Source organism: Halichoeres trimaculatus, unplaced genomic scaffold, assembly GCF_033239565.1.
Source record: "Halichoeres trimaculatus isolate MK-OKI-2021-1 unplaced genomic scaffold, fHalTri1.1 fHalTri1_scaffold_16, whole genome shotgun sequence".
Classification (NCBI taxonomy): Eukaryota; Metazoa; Chordata; class Actinopteri; order Labriformes; family Labridae; genus Halichoeres; species Halichoeres trimaculatus.
The window spans coordinates 28,509,870-28,524,620 of NW_027437194.1; the positions used below are offsets into that span (position 1 = coordinate 28,509,870).

Below are 14,751 nucleotides of genomic sequence, written 5' to 3' on the forward strand. Positions count from 1 at the left end.
AATGACCTGGTTTTCTTTCATATAATGTGGAGATCAGATGACTTGAGGATGCTGATAGAGGTGGAGTGGGAGGAGAGAGGCTGAACTGAATAACTAAGGCCCCGTTTACACGTTGACTCCCGCAACGATTCTTCCTTTGCGTTTCCAAAAGCCACCCGCGTTTACATGAGGATGGCATGAAAAGGATCCGCGTTCATACGACTCCAGGAGGACAAGTCACAACGATGTAGTGGTCATGCCAGGCCAGTAGTTGGCGATGTGGACAGTATGCAGCACGTATGTTGCTCGTAAATCCGCCATCATTGTTGTGGTTGATCTTTCTTTTTCTGCCGTTTTGTTGTGTGAAACAGTCGGCAATCCAACCATGACGCGCATTACCGCCACCTAACTGGACCGGAATGGCTCAACTGGAAATGTGGCTGCGCGTGGAGCCTTCACCTGAAACTGCGCATGCGGTTAGGTCAGCGTTTCACCCTGAAACGCTCTGCTCTGTGTTTACACGAGGCTGGATGGAGGAGCGGATTCAAATCTTTCCACTCTGGGGAGCGTTTTCAAAAGATTGTGTTTTCACTGAAAACGCAACGTGGTCCCATCTAAACGGAAGGCCAAAACGCAACAAAATGTTTGCGGAATTGACCGTTTTCGGCGTCATGTAAACGGGGCCTAAGTCTTATCCTCTGATTTTGGCCCTTTTCTTTCTTTCTTTCTTTCGTTTCGTTTCACCCAGCCTTTCAGGAACCTTCCTAAAAATAAGTTAAACAAGTGTCATTAAATAGTGGTGTCACACGCCCGGATGCAACTTTTTCTGGGTTTTTCTTTTGGATAAAGTCTGAAAGATTTTTAAATTACTGAACAATAACAACGGTCAAACTTCCACTGCGAGCTAACCACTGAGTGAACAAGTGAGACTCAACTCAACTCAACTCAACTCAACTCAGTTCAGTTCAGTTCAGTTCAGTTTAGTTCAGTTTATTTCGGACAAAGAAAAAGGTTAAAAATAAAAGTCAATTTAAGGGTACATCATACCACTATTGCTCATTAATACTAAACAAAGCATTAATATGTCCAAAAGGAGTAGGAAGAAGCAAATGCTTTTCATGTCCTCTATATTAACCCAACTATGTTCCGTACTCGAAACCCCCCCTCACTCACCCCCTTACTCATCCACCCATCCATTCATTCCTAGGTGTGGCCAATTACACTTGTGGAGTATATGCTGACTGGTTCTTCGTAGTTCCACTTCCAAAACAAGTCACATTTATAAGCACACATACCCGTCTGCAAACACAGGTTATATCCATATACACAGACACATACACACAAATACACAAACTTGCCTATATTAAGCATAGTTTCACAGTCATGACAAGAATAAGACATTCACTTAAGGATTAGTCAACAGCCTTTAAAATTTACTTGACTGTTTACTTGACTCTTTCCATAATTCTATTCCTCTCAAATTTTGGCTCTCAATTGAAAGCAAAAAAATGTCTAAAAGGTGACTGATATCTCAAAAAACTTATTAGAAGGGACACACATGAGTCAAGGTGCCACTGTACCTGACTCTGATTAATAAAAACCTCCAGCAACCTTTAACAACTGTAACTCAATCTGAACAGCTAGAAACACGATCTCACAGATTATATCAAACCAATCCACAGAAAAGGAGTTGTGGCATGTTTTACTTCTGCTTTTAGACACTGAGTGCTACTGTTAGCATCATATTGATGAACACTAAAGAAAAAAGCTGGTCTTTCAAAGGGTACTTAATTTGTAGACTAAACAATGTGGATATTGGATCATGTCTTGCAGTTGAGGTCACAGCAGCAGAAATGTTAAGTGCAAAGTTCACTCGAGTGTGGGACCCCTTCCTGCAACACCTTCAGCACCTCCGGTCAGTTTCAACCAACACTCTTCCTGTCTGACTGACCTACCCTTCCTTATTCCTCTGGACTCCATTATCTGCTTATACATTTCAGGTCAGAAAAACTGAATGTGTCCTACTCCTTTTAAACGATATCATGGCTACCCCTTGCTTTTAACTCTGGGTTCACCTTCCTGTTGGTAACTGTACGAGGATTGTACGAGGACATTGAGACTGCTGGCTACAGGGAAGAGGTTACTGATGAATAATTCTCCAGAGTGCCGTTACTAACTCTATTTTTCCTGTTTAACCGTTATTAAACTGGGAAAAGACTTGTTGAGATAAAAAAATCTATTTATCAAGAGTGTCCTGGTCAAGAAAGCCAGCACACAGTTGCATTATTACAACAGACAGAAATACAAATATTCGGCTCAAAACAACAAGTATACATCACAGCTACATCCTGGTTTCAAAACATCAACCGACAGACCAAACATCTGCATCCAACTGTTTAAAAGCATCCAATGAGCATATATTTGTTAAATATTAATAAAAGTATTCCTGAGTAAAAAACAAGAAGAGGAAGCCTTTACAGGACTTAATGAAATCCTATAAATTCACCAAAAGAGCATGATGATTTGTTACGACATGCCCAAACTGTCCAAACCTGGAACTGTGTTTGGACAAAAAATTACGACTTACTTGAAATATTATCAGTTGTTTAGCATTCCCCAGCTTGATTTATTAAGGGAAATAAATCAGAGGTTAACATGCTAGCCTTCCTTTGATGATTGATGAATGCTCTGTACTGCTGATGTACCCATTTAGTTGTTGATGCCGGTGACCATTACGTGACAAGATTATCTTTCATACCAAGACTGCTTGCCCTCTTTTGTAACGTCCACGACTGCAAGAAAAAGTATGCAAACCCTTTGGAAATACCTGGATTTTTGAAGAAATCAATAAACAGTCTGCTTTAACTAATGCCACACTAACAATGATGTGTTTTCATGTTTTCATTTAACTCACTGTGTAAACATTCACTGTGCAATGTGGAAAAAGTTTGTGAACCCTTAGATTTAATGACTAGTCTTCTTGCAACTGCACACAGCTTTTCCTTACTGAGTAAACATTTTTGTTAGATCTCATCATTTATTTTCCTTTTCTCAGATTCTGACTGAGAACACATTTGACATACAAAATTAAAAATTTCCACTCTGATGTATTTTCCTTCTGTAAATAACCACTGCTTTTGTGTGAGTAGGTGTAAGTAAGTGTGAGTCTGCCACCTGATGTGTGTCCTGTACCTGTGATGGACTGAACTGCTAAAGTCCCAGTTCCAGTCTCTGAATGTGTGTGTGTAAAAAAGCAACCTGAAACCTGCACCTCCCTTGCTTGTTCTTCTGTGACGCATGTTCATCCTGATAGGGCAAACAAACTGTGTGACGATAAAAGTTAATTAAAATGCAGGGTGAGTGGTGTTTGAAGCTGCTACTGCAAAAAAAAAAAAAAAAAAAAAAGCCCAGAATTTTCTCACTTTCTTTTTCACATCCCCTGCTACCAGGGAGCAGGGTCTATCATTTGTGAGAGCAGTTTGTTGGATGTGGTCGGGCTGTTGAGCTAATTTATGGGTCAATATAAACTTCCATCACAGCAGACTGAAGCTGAAAGCTGTGCTGGCCTGCGGCAGAGATGAGGAATGGAGCAGAACCTTTAAATCTTGGACAGGGAACATATAGGACAGGGCAAAAAAGGCACATGCTGGGTGTCCAAGTGAGATTATACAGAGCCTATGAACACAGAGATATTATCATATGTGTTGGCTGTCACCTCTCTGAAGGGCTTTACCTGAGAATATCTAACAAATCTTGGCTCTAATTTGAGCTACTACACCTAACCAGACCACACTAGCAACACTGACATTGTCTTTAAGAGCTCTGCATTAAATGCACCACTGCCTACAGTAATTACAACAGTGGGATCACTCCAGAGTGGCTGTGGGTGAAAAGACAATGTAACAGAATGATAGTTTAGGTGATTAGTGCTGGCCATTAAAAGCATGATTCATTTTACTAACAAGATGCAGAATATTTGTCAGCTCTCAACCACAGACTGAGCAAGGAGCCAGCGCCGCCAGAGAGAAAGGCTGAAGATGAAGGAGGAGGAAGCTCTGGCGTTACGGATCAACCAGTTTCTCTGTTAACAGCCGAGTTTCACCTGAATGCATCATTGGATGTGTAGGAACAGCAGATGCTGGAAATGGCAGATAACATTAAGCTCTGCTTGTAATTGTCTCGTTGTTGCATTTTTCATTAAAATTTCAAAGCCCACCCATCTGCTTCTTTCGGAGGCTCGAGCAGCCTGAAACAATGAGTATTCAGGCACATTCTGAGTTGTGCTTGGGCTGTTTATCAAGTAACCATCTAATAAGTGCTGTCTGCTGAGGACACTTTGACACAGCAGTACTGGCGAAATGCTTTCCCAAAACAGGCAGCATTCCCTGTATTCAATCCCCTTTCAGTGCTCTGGTAATGTTCATGCTGGCTCTTTGGCATGACTCAATGGATCACAAAAATAGAACAGAGCAATTATTAATAGCTCCACTTGTGCTTTAAAGGGACAAGTCAATATGTCTTCAAAATGTGCCATCACAGGCATATCCTTAGTGTCATACGCCTGCTTCAAGTATTTTGGCTTTAAATCATGCATCATCAGGTCACCAGTGAGTCAAAGCATGAATGCCTGTTGGGCGAGCTGCCACCCAATTTTAAGCTTTTATTTATTTCCATTTTTAAAAAGAACAGCCATTACTTCTTTAAAATGAACCCATATGTGTACAGAAAACTATTCAGGCCTTTTTTGGTACTGAGCAAAACTTTTTTTCGTTTTATAACACTTGAATAGTATAGTTAGTGAGTTATTGAGTGACACCGGCAAAAATTAAAGATAATGATGCTTTCAGATAGTCAGTGTATCTAAAAATACATCATGTCTATATTCAGTCTTCACTGTGGTATGATGGTAGGAGGGAAAAGAACCTTTATTATCTTAACTCTGTATGTGTGTGTGTGTGTGTGTGTGTGTAGGGGGGTTAGGGATAGACCAGGGGTGGGAAAACTTTTTGATTCGTGGGCCACAATGGGTTCTAACATTTGACAAAGGGGCCGGACCAGGAGCAGATGGATGGAGTGCTTTGGTAACATTATCATTTGTTCATTTCATATCCGTTTTAGAATCCAAAAACGGATATCGACTTGTTATTCAATTTTTCTTTTTCAATCAAAAATCAGAAAACAAATAACGGTCTATTTTTCGCTGTTTTGATTTTGTTTTGAAATTAAAATTAGAATATGAGAGAATGGAATTATAATGGGGTTTTTAATCCATGTATGGTTCATTTTTCGTTATTCTGTTTCAAAACAAAAAAAAAAAAAAAATTGACTTGTATTTTTGTTTTTCTGTTTTAAAACCAAAATGGAAAAACGGAATCACAGAAAAACACGTTATTTTCTATCCTGGTTTTAAAAATGAAAAAAACAAAAAATAATAAAAGATTGTGTCAAAATTGTTTGTGTGATATTTTGATATTAAATGTGAACGTCTCTATATAAAAATTAGACAAATAACTCACATTGAAGGTTTATACAGACATGTTTCTGAGCTTTTTTCTTTCTTTATAAGTAACAGATCGCTGACGATCCACTCCATCTTATCTGCGCGCATATGCGCACTTCCATGTGTTTCAATGAGTTTTGTTTTGTCCACTTTCCTTTTCTTAGGTCCGTTCATCTTTACAGAAGGACTGATGGGTCAAAGGGTGAAGTGCAAATGTGGAGTAATAGGCCTACGCTTCACCTCAACAAAGCCAATGTAGCTACAGTGCGCCATCTAGTGGGAAAACATCAGAATTGCAGGGAAAATAAAACATTAACAAGGTTTATTCATTTAATTTTTTCAAGTTCGGCGGGCCAGATTAAAACGTTTAACAGGCCACATGTGGCCCCTGGGCTGTAGTGTGCCCATGCCTGGGATAGACAGATTATCGGCCGGGTCGATTATCCGGCCGATATTTGGCATTTTGAAGCATATTGGCATCTGCCTTTTTTTTAAAATCTGGCCGTTAAGAAACAAATTTGAAACTGCGTTGTTACAGCTCTGATGCAGCTGCTCCACTGTCTGCAGTCACTACTCAGTCCCCAGAACTATCTAACCCACAGTATCATCTGATTGGTTACAAGCAGAGCCATGGCTTAGAAAACTGCCAATCAGCAGTGCAGTTATTACAGTTATTGCAGTTACATTGACATTTTGGACAACTTAATTTACTGTAGAAAACTTGAGCTATTTATTTTTTCAAGTTTTCATTTAACTTTATAAAACATGCTGCTGAGCCTAGGAGCTGTTTAATAAACTCATGCTTTAAGGTATTTAAATAAAGTTAAGTGTTGGAGTTTGTATTGTTCAAAATGTTGGCATGTTTTCATTTTGACTGCAAATTAATATCTGCTTCAAATATCTGTTATCAGCCTCCTTGACCACAAATAATCGGTATCGGCCCTAAAAAATCCTTATCAGTCTATCTCTAGTGTGTGTGTGGACAATAAAACTACAATGGTTATATTTTTAGCATTCTCTACACAGCATCTCAGACTCAGGTTTCCTCTGTCCCCCTCAGGAGACTCACCTATCAGCTTAAAAACCTCTGGTCTCAGACTTCACAGGCTACTTCTTTGATAGAAAACTCTTCAGCTGTTTTTTGTGCTACACTCTGAGCCAATTCTGAACCATCTCTCATGCTGTGTCATGACCTGTGAGTGTGGGCCGTCAATAAAAAAGTTATCAGAGCTACAGTGAGTGCCCTCCAATTTGTAAGCAGCACTGCGTTTGGTTTGTCTCAGTCAGCTTGTTCGGAGCATTAGCAGCACAGAGTCATTGCTTTCTATATTTACTACTCGAAAAGGTACGATCTCTCACATTTGACAAAGTGAGTGTTTGAGAGACACTTTCTTTCACATCTCCAGGATGAAACTGACTGAACAACTTCACTCTTCTGTCAGCTCCTGTAATTTAAATGCTTATGAGTTTTGGTTTTCTGTTGAACTTGTGGCTTTGGTGATATGGAGACAGCGTTAAGGGGCAATCTGTAATATATGCTGCAATGATGAATAATTTTTGCGTCAAACTATCTCATTTCTATGCCAGCTGGCAAGGACAGTCATTTTCAAAGGATGCAGTAACCCCAGCTCCATGTTTTAACACAGCTCCTCACTGTGATATCTGGCTGTTAATCACATTTACCACAGACGCCTAGCAAGGGGGGAATTGATGATGTAAACACTGAATCAGAATTGCAAAACTGATTTAAATCATCTGTCAGTGCCCATAGGGGAGCGGGGAACATAGGAAGAGGATCTGAATCTATAATTCTCTCCATGACTGTGTGTAAAGAGGGCTTATTAACAGCAACTTTATCTTCAGCTTTCTTGCAGGAGAAAAGGAGGCAAAGGGTTTGCTAACATCCTCACCAACTCCTGCACACGCAATACAGAGGGGATGATTTTCAAAGAGCAAGAGATGTGAAATACAACTAAGATCTTCCTGCAAAATCTGAGAAATTCAATTCTGCAATTTTTGCCATCTAAAGGAAAAATGAAAAAATAAGTTACAAATAATTAAAGAGACATATATTTTTAATTAGTTCCCTGTTGCAAGGCTGTAACTGTGTCCCTGTGGTTCTTCTACAAGTGAGTAAGTGTAATGAGTCCTGCTGCTTTTAAGAGCTTGTAACAATGAAAGGACCAGTAATTAGTCTGGGTTTCACTGCAAAGTTTAGGGGTCCCATGTCGACCACTAAAAGTCTCTGACCAGCATGTGAATTTTTCAGTGTGCTTCTATGAGTTCAAAAGGCTGTTTCAGCAGATGCACTGTGAGAAAGGATCTGTATATTCTGATGAAAAGAAACAGGGAATTAAAAACATTTAAAGGGGACATATCATGCTGATGCCTGATTTAATACTTACATATAATATGATAAATTTGAAAACAATACCTTACACCCACTGAATTTTCAAAAAATGAGATATTGTTTTTTTTCTGATATCCTAGAACAAGATTTGAAGTAGGGCTGCACGATTATCGCAATCGCAATCGCAATCGCAATGTCAGCACACGCAATTATGTAATCGCAAAAGAGGATATCGCAATCGCAATCGCAATGTCAGCACATGCAATTCAGATTTTTCTCCATGATAACCAAGCAAGTCTGTAGACTCATCATGACACAACTTTTTTTATTAAATCGCAAGCACAATCGCAATCGCAATATTGTCCACCTAATCGCAAATCGCACCTTTTCCCCAAATCGTGCAGCTCTAATTTGAAGCCTCTGAAAATAGGTCATTGCCATTTGGCCGCAAGATTTCAACCTTCGTGACGACACGAGGATCCTTTCTTTTTATCAGAGTAATCTGATAAAGCAGCTCCTCCTCTGTGATGTCAGTTAGTCACACAACCGCCACCAAGGGATACACCCACCAAGAGCGAGTATCCCCCCTCAGATGCTGGATGCAGGGACTCTGCTCTGCTGAGCAGCTCGGCTTTACATGATGAATTAGCAGTTAAAACACTGTAGTTTTAGCAGACGTCGTAATACTTGTGAGACTGTGATATTTGCATGCTTGTTCTGACATGCACTGTGAACCCGGACCACAATAATGCTGCGGTAATAACATAGTGAGGAACTGACGGTAGAGGCGATCTTTAGACTACACTTTCAGCATGATGGATAAAACAGACAGAGAAAAGTGAAGGAGCAGGATGGAGCCCTGTTATAGAAATAGTTTATTGGTGAAGTCTGCCTATATTTCCACCTATAAACTATACATGTTACAGTACCGGTTTGACTCACCACACTGAAGCAATCTGAGATGATTCGTGTCAAGGTGGATTTTCTTCCTCCTGAGCTGCAGAACCGTCCGGGTCTGACTCGGGGTCCAATACAAAAGGACGTATCCTACACTCTGCCATTTTATTAGTGCTATCAATGCCTTACAGTGAAGTTTTGGCAAACAGCAAACTCACTCGGTCTGCTCCATTCAATGTGGCCTTTTTGTAAATACTGCCATGCTGCAAAAACCGCCCCCTGGCTCTACCCCCTCCGCCCCTCTGATAGAACTGACCAATCAGAGCACAAAGAGCTGTGACGTTGCGAGGTCACTGGAGGTCATTCTGGAAACGTAACGTTTCAACAAGATCTTCAGAATGGCCTAAAATGAGGATATTGAGAACGCTATTGTGGGGCAATGAAGGAACTAAATGACTTGTACTGAGGGCAGAAATGCTTTACAGGCATCCTAGTCTGGCATAGTGAAAAGGAGAAACAAGCATGATATGTCCACTTTAAATGGAATAATTAGTTTTTAGTGACTTCAGTCTGTGAGTATCAGAGCTGGCCTTAACCCAAGGAGAAGAATAATGGTAATGGAGAGGATAAGGACAGTGATGAAGGCTTTTCCTGACCGCCTCAGGCCACACCAGTGTGTAATAGATTCTGTCAGTCTTCTGTTCTCAAGCTGCTTTTAATAATTTCACTTTCAATGGGTTGGTAAAGGTCTATGTGTCAATGTTATGATGATCCATCATTCTAAGGAGACATGATGTGATAAGGAATGAAGTGAATAAGAAATAAAGCGAGGAAGAAAGCTAGACAGAACAGAAAAATGAAGAGATGATGAAGAGGAATTCATAGCATGAAGAAGAGACAGAAAAAAAGAAAGAAAGCAGACACGAACACTTCTGACCCTCATATAGAGTCAGGGAGTGAAAAGACGGAACATGATGTGTTGACCAGTGTGTGTGTGTGTGTGTGTGTGTGTGCAGACCCTCTCATGAAGCCTGAATAACAAGCGTGGTGGAGAGCATGAGCTGTGCAGCCCTGCAAATTAAGAGCGTGATGGATTAACAATGAGAAAAAAGCAGGAACTGCCTGCAGCCTTGGACATAACGAGGAAATTAATTTTAGTAGGAAGTTATAGTAAACTGTTGGAGTTGGGAGTAAGAAGTAGAAATGTGAATACATGTGGGAACAGGGAGGAGCACAGAGAGCAAATAAGACCTGAGACCAGGAGGGAGATCAACAAACAGAGGCAATGTGTGACAGAGGAGCCACAGCGAGGAGGACAGACATACACCACATGCAGTGACCTGTGTGTGACATGTTTGACAAACTAGCACACACAGATGAATGATGAGTGTGTGAGTGTGTGTTGGTGGCAGACTGACCTGTGAGGACGGCCTTGGCAGAGGGTTCAGCGAGGTCCAGAGCAGACTTGCCGTCCGTGTTGCGGATGTTGGGGTCGGCTCCATGCTGCAGCAGCACTGTACAACAACAGGGCAGACACAGACAGTAGCTGAGCTCCTGGACTGACATGCAAACTCCACGACACACACCTCCACCTAGTCCCCCGCCTCCTCCTCGTGCTCCTCTTCCTGCCCGTCCAGCTGAACCACATCCTGCTCCGTACACTGCTCTTCCTGGACCTTTCTGTCCAACTTGCTCCACAGCTATGCCCCCTGCTCCTCCTCCTGCGCTCGTGTCCCCTGGCTCCCCTGGTAGCCCTTCAGCACGTCCGGCTTCACATGTCTCTCCTTCCTCTCCTCCTCCAGCTGCTCCTCCTCTGTTGCTAGCGCCGTTCCCTCGGCTGCCCCTGGCTGCCCCTGCCCTGCGAGCCATGCTGCTGATGTAAACAGACATGCCACAACAAGAGCAGCAAAGGCAACACTACAGCACTCGGCCGGAGAAACAGCCGACCTTACAAAGTGGCTACGTGACAGGGTACAAAACGCATCACACTTCCATGGAGGAGGAGGAGGAGGAGGAGGAGGAGGAGGAGGGGGGCTACGGTTAAGCTGAGGGAATAAAAACGAATGAGTTAGGGAGGGAGGGACGAGTGGCTACAGCTAATCAAGGTAGCAGCAGCAGGAGCGACGAGGCGGGCAGGCAGTGCGAGTGGAGAGACTCTCGCCTCTCCAACTGACTGAGCGATGCAGCGGAGAGCAAGATGAGAGAGCAGAGGGGAGGAGAGGAGGGGGAGGGTTGGAGGGGACGGGAGGGGGGAGTCAGATAGAATGGGAGAGATGGCAACGGAAAAAGAGGAGAAGGAGAGCAAAACAAAACAGGAGTGTTGATACGATAGAGAGGAAGACAGCGGGGAGTAGTGAGACAATTAGGGACAGGGAAGGGGAGAATGAAAAAGAGAAAATTGAAAATAGTGACACTGTGATAGAAAGAGAAAAAGAGGAAATGAAACAAGAGGAGAGGAAGGAAAGAAGGAAGGAGGTTTTAGGGGACAAATTAATAATCCTGAAAATGAGATAAAGGAGAAAAGAGGGATGAAATAATGACACTAGAGGATAGAAGAGGGCAGGACAAAACAGGATAAAAGAAGAAAGAGAGGATCATCGTGGAAGAGAGGAGTAGAAAGAAAAGGAGAGAATAAAAATGAAGAGAAGAAGGGGAGATGAATGGATAGAAGAGGAGCAAGAAGAGAAGGAAGGGGAAAGAAGAATGAAGAGGCTGAAGGATGAAAGAATGGGATGAGATTGGACAAGGAGGAATAGAATGGAAAGAAAAAGAAAGGAAATGTAAACAAGGAAGAGATAAAAAAGGAAAATAGAAGAGAAGAGAAAGAGGAGGAGGAGAGAAGAGAGGAGAGGGCAGAGCGTGTGACTGTGGAACAGGTATGAGCTGAATAACAAACTCTGCCGGTGCTCACTTTTTTCCTGCTTTTGTAAATGAGCCTTTTTGAGGGAAGCTAATGTCAATACTCTCAGCGCTTTCCTCTCTATCGCTCCTACTGTTGTGATTACTGAGCAGTCCCCGCTGCACATGCCCTTTGACTTGTGTACACTTCAAACCGTGCTGCCGAGCGAGAACAGCCAGACCTGAGTTTGATGCTTTACGGATGTATGTGCACGAGCACCAGCATGTGTGCACTTGTTCCCCGGCACTGACGCAGGCCTTAGTCACCCACTCACCCCTCAACAAAAATATGATTTAGCTCTGCACCAATCCCACACACACATGAGCAAGCTCACACTGATACACTGAGAGAATAAATACTGTATGTCTGCAGTGAGGCAGGGAGTCTGGCGTATAACCCCAGCTTATCACAGACTGACACATGCACAGCTCAGATTAATTCAGGAATCCACAATCCAGTCTGTATACTTTTTAGACAAATTTTCACAGTACTTCACTCAAAATTTAGCTAGTTTTGTTTTAATGTATGGATTGTCTGTAACACATCCAAACGCCCTCACTTACAAACCTAAATCCTGTTCCTGACACAATTTGTTATCAGGACAGGGGCGTATTTAGTCGTTTGGGGGCCCTAGGCAAACCCAGTCAATGGGGCCCTCCATGTCCTTGTAACTCATCTTCCTCAGAGCTAGACTGGCCTTCCCTGGGTCCACTGTCTCTTTCCCAGAATCAAGGCATGAAACAGTGCTAATCTTGTACATGGTAACTTAAAGGATAAGTTCGGTTTATACAGCTTTTACACTGTTTATAGAATGAAGTAGAACAAAATACTCACCCAGAAGGCTTTCCTGATCCAAACAGTGCTTCAGGAGATATTTAGATCCAAAATTGTGCAGCGGACGTCCGTATAATGGAATCCATCTGGACATAGACAGCGCCGCTCCTAAAACTCAATTAATTGTCCAAAAACTCGTTTTTCACCAATATTCCATCATGGTCTGCTCCAGGTTAGTCCTCTGCTGCAGTCTGTGTCACTCCAGACAGCGCTGTGTGGCTGTAATGACCTCTGTACTGACGAAGACTTTGTTTACGATTGCCCCTCAAAGAAAGGAGTCAGCTCTCCAGAGAGTACTGCACATGCGTGGAGGGGCAAACGTAAACAAAGTCTTTGTCAGTTCAGAGAACATTACAGCCACACAGCGCTGTCTGGAGTGACACAGACTGCAGCAGAGGACTAACCCGGAGCGGACCATGATGGAATATTGGTGAAAAACATGAATTTTGGACAATTAATTGAGTTTTAGGAGCGGCGCTGTCTATGCCCCGATGGATCCCATTATACGGACGTCCACTGCACGATTTAGGATCTAAATATCTCCTGAAGCACTGCTTGGATCAGGAAAGCCTTCTGGGTGAGTATTTTGTTCTACTTCATTCTATAAACAATGTAAAAGCTGTATAAACCAAACTTATCCTTTAACACAGCTAAATGATTTTCCCAAGTTCTGTACTTTAGTTTGATTTTGAAAAAAGTGAACACATAATTTAGTCCACTTTGTCCTGGATTTGAAATCTTTTATGGTCAATTGACAGCTTATTTGTCCCACAGTGGGGAATTTACAGAGTAAAAGTAACAAACAAGAAAGTATGAAGTGAAAAACATTACAATAGGTAAATATTGAAAAAATAATTTAGTAAAGAAAAAATATGTAAATATCAAGCACAACATAACACTGGAAAAAAATCTACTGAAAGAGGTGATATTTACAGTTACCATACTTTTTGGTTCTATTATTTTAAAGTTAATGTATTTTTATTTGACCCCCTGTCCAGTGAGTTATGTATCCAAAAAAAGAGATTTTGTACAATAATGTTTATCACCAACTCAAAAAGTTTGATTTTGAGAAAATGATCCTGTTTCCTGGGCTAGATAAAGTCCTTAAAATCCTAAAAGTCTGATATGTTTATCTCAGATCTCAGAGCAACATTGTTTTTATTTCCAACTTGGTTGAAAATAAGAAAAAAATGGGGAAAAAAGTGTTTTTACCACTTTCTTCCTGAATCAAATTTTCAGATGTGTTGTAACATGGAATAGCCCATTGAATAAGAAGGGACAATCATTAAAGATTAGGCCTTTTGATGTATTTTGAAGCATGTGAAGTAAGATTTAGAAAAAAGAAATGCTTTCAATTGAAGAGAACTTCATAAATCAGTTTTCAAGAGATGCTTTGGGGGCCCCTGGGAATCTTGGGGCCCCAGGCAACTGCCTGTGTTTGCCTAATTGTAGCTACACCCCTGTATCAGGATGATGTTAGACATAAACCTGTAATCCATGACTTCCTGTAGAGTCTGAACACAATCATTGAGTACACAAACAAATCAGAGATACCCATCCTCTTAGCTTGTCTTCTCTGGTGTGGTTTTAACAGGAAAAATTCATCATCAAATCATGGGAAAGAATTGTAGCTGACAACAACAGTAAGACAGGAGACAATTTCAGTTCACTTTTACTGCCTCCTAAAGCTGATTGTTTGGGTTGTTAGTGAGCCTAATCTCACATTGGAAAGTTTCAGGTGGACTTTTGCCAGTTTTAAACAATTGCCAATTTATGCAAAGCGCTACAAGCACTCACTCTGGCTCAAGTCAGACATCCAAATCCTTCTCCTGAGCTGTTACTGTTATTAAAAATTGAAGAGAAAAAAAGTGAGAAAACAGAACTGCAGTGCTTTTTCTCCTGCTGTTAGTAATGCAGCAGTGCCAGATTTCATGTGGCACAAAGAAACTCATGGAATATTGGAAATAAACAAAGGGTCTGCACTAAACCCAGCTGGTAACTGAAAATGAAACTACTGTTTAACAGATTCGTTGTTTGACTGGTACTGGTCCAAAGAAAATGAGAACAATTCAACCCCTTTTCCCTATGATTTCAAAGTTAGCATTAAACTGTTGATATACACTGCTCCAAAAAATAAAAGGAACTTTAACAACACAGTGTAACACTGATTGACAATCAGTTTCACATGTTGTTTTGCAAATGGAATATACAACAGGTGGAAATTATAGGCAATTAGCAACACACCCCCAATAAAGGAGTGGTTCTGCAGGTGGTGACCACAGACCACTTCTC

General features: G+C 41.4%; 1 protein-coding gene across 1 annotated transcript in view; it reads right to left on the reverse strand.

Annotated features, from left to right (window-relative positions):
* Nucleotides 1-14,751, reverse strand: part of LOC141805130 (poly [ADP-ribose] polymerase tankyrase-1) — a 141,881-nt gene that overhangs the window by 115,405 nt on the left and 11,725 nt on the right. The window contains exon 4 of the mRNA XM_074689888.1: nucleotides 10,145-10,240. Within this exon, the coding sequence (XP_074545989.1) occupies nucleotides 10,145-10,240 (96 nt within the window). The remainder of the gene's footprint in view (nucleotides 1-10,144; nucleotides 10,241-14,751) is intronic.